Source organism: Gossypium arboreum, chromosome 2 (genome assembly GCF_025698485.1).
Source record: "Gossypium arboreum isolate Shixiya-1 chromosome 2, ASM2569848v2, whole genome shotgun sequence".
Taxonomy (NCBI): Eukaryota; Viridiplantae; Streptophyta; class Magnoliopsida; order Malvales; family Malvaceae; genus Gossypium; species Gossypium arboreum.
The window spans coordinates 114,296,913-114,304,935 of NC_069071.1; the positions used below are offsets into that span (position 1 = coordinate 114,296,913).

Below are 8,023 nucleotides of genomic sequence, written 5' to 3' on the forward strand. Positions count from 1 at the left end.
TAAGTTGATTTCATAATTATTATTCACATAAAACAAAAATTACTGCAGGAAATTTTTATAATGAATTTTAGAGTTTTATTTATAAAGAGGATAGTATAATTTTTACAATTAGTTTCATTTGATATCTAAACTTAGCAATAATATTTATCTTAGCTTCTATGATGTGACCAATGTTCTTAAAACATGATTGGATTGATCAATCAGACCGATTGGATTGAACCGAAAATTGTTCGAAATCTAATATAAAAGCCAGTCGTTGAACAGGTTGAATTGGTTTAATAAATTTTTATTTTTAAATTTTTATGAAATTTTTATTATTGTTGGTCTAATAATTAAACTGATCAAATTAATTAAATCAAGAATCAATAGTTTGACTGATTCAACTATTGATTCGATTATTAAAACATTATATATGATATTCTAAAATTGTACCATATCATTACCTCAAATTTTATTTAATAATTAGGAAGATTGAGAATTTGAGGAATATGCAAGGAAAATAACCATGATGAATTTCAAACTTTTTTAATGTTCTGCTTTAATTGCAATTTATATAAGAAATTATGATTTACTTACATGACAATAAAATACGTTTAAAAAAATTAAAATTTACTATTTTCATAATTAAAAGTTGATTAAATGAATTATTGCTATCAAATAGGTGATAATTAGCAAATATAATAAAGATGAAAACATGAATAACCAAACTAGCCAACAAAATTTCTTAGGCAATTATCTTTCACTACCAAAAAGAAAAACAGATGATAACTGAAAATATAAATATTCCAACAATCATCAAATGTTTCAAGATTATTGTCCAAACGACAACATGATGGAACCAAAAATAAAAGCAGATAATGAAACCAAAATATGAAATTGCAAGAAACCTTAGACAGAGCAGTTGTTGAGGCTTAGCCTATCTCTTCTTTGCTTGTGCTTTAAAAACATTTCCTATGCACAATTGAAGGGCCAGATTCATCATATTCAGCTTTTGCAATCCACATCTGCAATTATACGGTCCCGTGTTAAAAAATTGTTCGTAAAATGAACTGATACGAAAATGTATGTGTGATGAACTTACCTGTTGGAAAGTGCTGAGGGAAGCTAATATGGAACCACCAATCCACACACTATACTTCCTCTCAGGTGGTGCAACTACCTTAATCTTCATGCTACTAGGAGCCAATGCTGTGATCTCTTTGCTCATTCGATCCGCAATACCGGGGAACATAGTAGTGCCACCACTAAGCACTATGTTGCCGTATAAATCCTTTCTGATATCGACATCGCACTTCATTATGGAGTTGTAAGTTGTTTCGTGGATACCAGCAGCTTCCATACCGATCATTGATGGTTGGAAAAGAACTTCAGGGCATCGGAACCTTTCGGCACCGATGGTGATCACTTGACCATCAGGTAACTCGTAGCTTTTCTCAACAGAGGAACTGGTCTTGGAAGTTTCTAGTTCTTGTTCAAAGTCGAGAGCAATGTAAGACAACTTTTCCTTCACATCCCTCACGATTTCTCGTTCAGCAGTGGTGGTGAATGAGTAACCACGTTCGGTTAAAATCTTCATCAGGGCATCGGTGAGGTCACGACCAGCAAGATCAAGACGTAAGATTGCATGTGGAAGAGCATATCCCTCGTAAATAGGGACTGTGTGGCTAACACCATCTCCAGAATCAAGCACAATACCTGCTCCAAACACACACAACAAAAATCTCACATACCTCTGCATTACGCAATTAAGTACAACCAACCAAACATAACTATAAAAACACCTCTGTCTATGATAAACACAAAATTTTCATTATATATCAGGCTCCTCAATGACTAAATACTGATATTTCGGAATTAAAACAATCAAAGAATCATGAAACTTAGAAACAAAGCATTGCAGGAAGGTGATCTTCTTTCAATAAGATTCCGAACAAGTTAACATACAAAACATCGGGAGACAAATCAAAACATATCATAACTTGGACAAAGAAAAAAAATGAATTGCTTACCAGTTGTTCGACCACTAGCATAAAGGGAAAGAACAGCCTGAATGGCAACATACATAGCAGGTGCGTTGAAGGTTTCAAACATGATTTGGGTCATCTTCTCACGATTGGCCTTCGGGTTAAGAGGGGCTTCAGTGAGGAGAATAGGATGCTCTTCCGGAGCAACACGTAGTTCATTGTAAAACGTATGATGCCAAATTTTCTCCATGTCATCCCAATTATTGACAATGCCATGTTCGATTGGGTACTTTAGAGTTAAAATACCACGTTTCGATTGAGCCTCGTCGCCTACATACGCATCTTTCTGTCCCATACCAACCATTACCCCAGTATGACGTGGACGACCGACAATGCTAGGAAACACTGCCCTAGGAGCATCGTCACCAGCAAATCCAGCCTACGTAACAATTCTCAAAACAAATGTTAAACTAAAGCTCTAAACTTAATACCCAAAATGGCATTTAAATAATGATAAGGAACCAAGCTTTGTACCTTCACCATTCCAGTTCCATTATCGCAGACAAGGGGTTGAATATCCTCACCCTCAGCCATCTTCTACAATCTGAAACATTAGTAATAAAATAACATCAGTACCAAGTAACAAAATCCTAAATAATTAAAAGTCATATCTAACAAAATTGTAGATTGGTCTGAATGGAAACATCCTAACAATATACTTAATACTCTCACATCCTACAACTCAACTAAGGATCGGATATTTGCAATTTTTTTAAAATCTGAGTGCACAAATCATCTTTAAAACCCGAATTTAGTAAGTCCAAGAAAATTTAAAAATAAAGCGGATAATGAAAACCAATTCACAATAATAAACAGAATTCAGATAATCGAATCTGAACTGGTAATCTGCAAAAGTAGAGCGAATTTGAACAATAAATATCTACAATCGTTCCGAATGCATTATGGATAATAATTAAAATATCGAATCTATATATCATACGAATCTGCATTATCCATTGCCATGCATAAACTCAACCAACATTTCTTGAAGAAACTAAAACTGGATCCACAGTAATAAACAGAATTCAGATAATCAATATATGAATCTGAACCGGAATCTGCAAGCGGATTTGAGCAATAAATTAGCATTCTTTCCAAATGCGTTACGGATAATAATTAAAATATCGAATCGATATATTATACGAATCCACATTATCCATTGCAATGCATAAACTCAACCAACATTTCCAGAAGAAACTGAAAGAAACAGGTTGGATCAAAAGGCAAACGAATCAAACAAAACGAAAAAAACAGTGTAAGATCAATTACATTTTGGATATATATATTATATTGCTTATAATTCTATATATTCTCACAGTTAATAGGAAAGAAATCTCAATTATTCCAAAAAAACATGATTTAACATAAGAAATGAACGATAAAGAAAAAATGACAAGCTCCAAAACAAAAACATTATCGAATATAATTAAAATAATCCACATTATCCATTGCCATGCATAAACACAACCAAAATTTCCAGAAGAAACTAAAAAACGGGTTGGATCAAAAGGCAAACGAATCAAACAAAAAAGTAGTGTAAGATCAATTACATTTTGGATATATATTGCTTATAAATCTCTAGATTCTCACACTTAACAGGAAAAAAGATTCATATATTACAAAAAACGATTCCTCATAAGAAAATAACGGATCAAGAGAAAATCACAAGCTCCGAAACAAAAACATTACCAAAAAAAACTGAAAAACTAATCAAACGAATACCGAAATCAAAAATCGAAAAAAGAAGAACCTAAAAATCGATTCGAAGATTTAACCTTCAAAAAAAAAATTTGTGTTGAGAGATTTCACGTTATTTGAGGTTATTTTCTTCAACTGCTACCCGCGTTTAGAGCCTGGCGTTTAGTTTTCAAAAAAATAATGGGGAAGAATAAAGCAAAAAAAATGGGATACTTATATGACGGATATGCCTTTAATTTTCATGGGTATTTACTTGATTTACAAATGGGGCCATTCATTAATCGACACGTGGATTGAATGCATTCGTTTGTTATCTGCTACAGCTACAATCTATCATGTAGATTATCCGCCATCAGTTGCTATAATAATGGTTCCAATTGGGGAATCTGAATCGAGTTATTTTTAATTGGAATAAATATACATTTAACTTTGATTTAAGGGTTAATTACTTTTTGGGTTTAAACTTGGTAATTTTGCTTTTATCGGGGCTTGAATTTTTTTTTGTTTAAGTTAGTCCTCGAAAACTCTAGAGTTCAAACCTAAATATAGGAATAAAGACAAGTTCATACTTCAATATGAGAACAATTGTCAAGTTCAGGGACTAACTTAAAAAAAAAAGTTCATGCCTCAATATGAGAACAATTGCCAAGTTTAGGGGCTAACTTGAAATAAAAATTCAAGCCCCAATGTGGGAACAATTGCCAAGTTTAAGGACTAACTTAGACAAAGAAAAGTCCAAGCCTCAATGTGAAAAAAGTTACAAAGTTCAGACCCCAAATAGTGATTTAACCCATTATTTAATGTGTTATTTGATACATGAAGTTTGGTTTTGTGCAATTATACACCTTAAAGTTTGATTTTGGTTTAAATGTATACATAAAACTTTGATTTTGATTCAATTGTATACATTTAATTAAATGGATACATTAATTTATTTTATATTGGATAAGTACAGTTATTTGTGTATGTAATATACAAACGTAAAATGATATTATATCGATAATGATATTAGTTATTTATGAAATTTAAATCAAATCAAAATTTTATGTATAAAATTACACAAAATCAAAGTCCATTTATAACATTGCACGTTTAACCAAAGTTCATCTATAGTTTTATGATTTATCCTTTTTTCATTTGGATCAACAATGGGTTTAAGTGATTTTAGATTTATTTTGTTTTGGATTTAATTTATTTGAGTTTAAAGTTTAGATTTTTTGAGTTTAGATATTACGGGTTTGGATCAATTCAGGTTTTCATTAGTTCTGGTTTAAATAATTTTGGATTATTTGTTTGAAAAAGTTAGATTTGAATCATTTTAGATTTGAATAATTCTTTATTTTGGTCAATTTTGTGATAGAGTTAGTTTTGGTTTATGACACTTCAGATTTAGTTTTAACTAGTGTTTTCAAAATCGAACAAGACCAATCGATACATCAATCTAGAATAAAAAAATTTTGATTGACTCGCAAATTAGTATTGACTAGTTTAACTAACTAAAAAACCGGTTGAAATGATGATTGAATTGAGTTTTATTATTTTTTAATTTTTAATTTGTTTGAATTTTTAATTATTTTTTATTTAAACCAATCGGTTCGTGAATGAGTAATCTAACCAATTCAATCACTAATTTGGTTCCAAAAAGATTTAATTTGAAAATTTTGAGTTGTTGACTTTTTGTTGTCAAATCAAGTTGAATCCAATTCGTATTGATCGAGTTAAATTTTCTACTTCACATCAAAATTGATAGGTCTATTTTAGAGAAAATAATTGTAATATTTAATAAAAATATAGTATCAAACATAATTAATGTGTGTATATATTAAACAATATTTGGTACATTGACAATTGACAATGTATTTTTTTCTATTTCACAACTTCAAAAAATTGACACGTCCATTTTTTTTTAAATATAATTTTTTTTAATGTTTTACTATATCACTATAAGACACTTGTCAACCACTTAATCCCGCTTATGAAATCTAAAAACTCCATCGCTAGTTTACTAAATATTTCCTATATTTAGATTTTAATATATTTAATAATTCATTTTAATTTTATTTAATTTACTAATTTTCTAATGAGGTTTCGGAAGATTGAAGTTTGGATAATTTTGAGATTCCAAGTTTGAGTCCTAAGCAGTTTAAACCGTGTATGATTTTTCTCTAAATTTTATTCTAGTTTAAATCTTATCATTTGTGGATCTTCTTTAGATTTGTTTTGATTCAAAACCATTTATTAGTCCGATCATATTTTATAACAATTGATTTTAATAATAATGATTCGAAAATGTATTATATCTATAATTGTGATAACATGTATAAATTTAAAAATTATTTACGAAAATGAATTTACACATTGTTTGTACTATATTAAAAGTTTATAAATTTTATATATAAATTTTATTTGGAGTTAGGTGTATTGTTTAAGCAGATTTTTAATCTTCATTAATTCTGGGGTATCCTCTCACCCCACAACAATTTAATAATCATAAAAAGGAAAATTATTAAGTTAAAAATAGATATAATTTGTTTTTTTATTATATATAATTTTAAAACTACCCATAATGCTTCCTAAATCCATAAATAGGAAGATAATGTGTTCGCACTCGAACTCATGTCCTTCTGTATTGATGACAATATCTATGCCAATCAAGCTAAGACTTAATCATCGAATTTTTATAATTTTTAAATAGTTGTGATATAAGGATTATCTTAATGGGTAAAAGATAAAGAAAATTGTAAATTTCACCATTAGTCACTAAATTATTGGTAAATTTTTTATTTTGGTCATTTAATTTGGTCACTGAACTATTCGAAAGTTTTTATTTAAGTTATTGGACTATTAAAATTAACGCTATATGGCTTTCTCTATTCGCATTGTCTGCACCAATTAAAAGCTCACTTTCCCCTTCTCTTCTACAATTCGATTTTTTTCATGAAATAACTTTGAACATCACGAATCAACAGATCAAAATTCAAGTAGCTTTTTTCTCTTATACAACACCGGTCGTTAAATCATCGCTTGGAGCTTGCTTACAAAAAAAAAAAGATTAACTACCCAATGACTTAAATAAAAACTTTTAAATAGTTCAGTGTCTTAAATGAAATCTTTCGAATAGTTCAATGACCAAATTATAACTTATTTTACTTCAGGGATCAAAACAAAAATTGAATTATAATTTAGTGAGTAATGGTGGAATTTATCCAAAAATAAAATTAAATTTATTACATTTGGTGAAAAATAGATATTGTCACTGTTATTGTACATGTTAACACAAAATGGCTGCAGTTACAGCACACTATGATTCACCATGATCAAAGCTTCAAGTCAACTCATTTGGTAGGTGCTTTTCAATGGTGACCTACCTGGAATTTGGAATCAAAATGGTCCCCTACACCATCATTGTTTTCAAAACTTTCAGACAATGATATCATGTTGACATACATCGAAAAATTAAAGAACATTGTTTGTCATCAAAATCTTCTTAGACGTGCAAATCATGATGATAAAAGGTTGCCTTACAGGGTTTACATAGGGTGGGTGTGTGCTAGCAATTCTGACACAACATTGTGGACAACATCATCTTATTTTAAGATTTGAGATCTAAAAATTTTATGTCTTCGAGATTCAGTCTCATCACTATAATTAGGTGTATCTATATATATTAAAAAAATATGTTACTAGTGAATTAAAATAGGTGATTTCGATTCAATCGGGTCGAATTGAATTATAATATAAAATTATATATAGATTAAACATTTATGAATTAGTTAAAATTTAAAATTAGTAAAAAAATTGACGGTTAAATTAGTTTATAATTTTAAATTTTTATTATTTATTTAATTATTATTAAATCGATAATCGAACCGGTTGAATTAAGAATTAATTGTTTGACTGGTTCGATAATTGAATTGGTTTTTAAAACATTGGCTAAAATTAATGTAATGATGATTGTGTTAAAAGTGATTATGTGAAGTATTTTTAGAGAAAAATTTCAAAATTATTCAAAAAAATCAATTTGATTTTATTCGATTTCTCTATTATAATAAGGTATAATTTAAATTTTCTTTTCGTGTATAATTATAGGTGTCCTCGTCTGTTTTATGGTTTGAGATTAGACCTGTTCGAGCTGGGGTGATATTTAGGTAAAGCCCTTTTTACAATAACAACTCCAAAATTTGAACTTGATCCAAATGCCTGAAAAAGAAGACCATTTCTATTTCTTTCGACCACTTGTAAGAATTAAATATACAACAAATCGCTTATGAAATGGTAAAAAACCCATAAATCAAGACAAA

General features: G+C 29.4%; 1 protein-coding gene across 4 annotated transcripts; it reads right to left on the reverse strand.

Moving 5' to 3' along the window:
- Positions 1 to 720: 720 nt before the first annotated feature.
- On the reverse strand, positions 721 to 3,958 carry LOC108467261 (actin-like). Of its 4 annotated transcripts, none has more exons than XM_017767857.2 (5): positions 3,775 to 3,958; positions 2,499 to 2,568; positions 2,010 to 2,403; positions 1,082 to 1,695; positions 721 to 1,004 (listed from the first exon to the last, which is right to left on the reverse strand). In XM_017767857.2, exons 2-5 carry the CDS (start codon positions 2,556 to 2,558, stop codon positions 939 to 941), a joined length of 1,134 nt encoding a protein of 377 aa, XP_017623346.1. In that variant the 5' UTR covers positions 2,559 to 2,568; positions 3,775 to 3,958; the 3' UTR covers positions 721 to 938. The 4 variants fall into 4 exon arrangements, with proteins under 4 accessions (XP_017623346.1, XP_052881185.1, XP_017623345.1 ...); XM_053025225.1 differs by having other exon boundaries at positions 3,714 to 3,958; XM_017767856.2 differs by having other exon boundaries at positions 3,800 to 3,955.
- Positions 3,959 to 8,023: the final 4,065 nt, after the last annotated feature.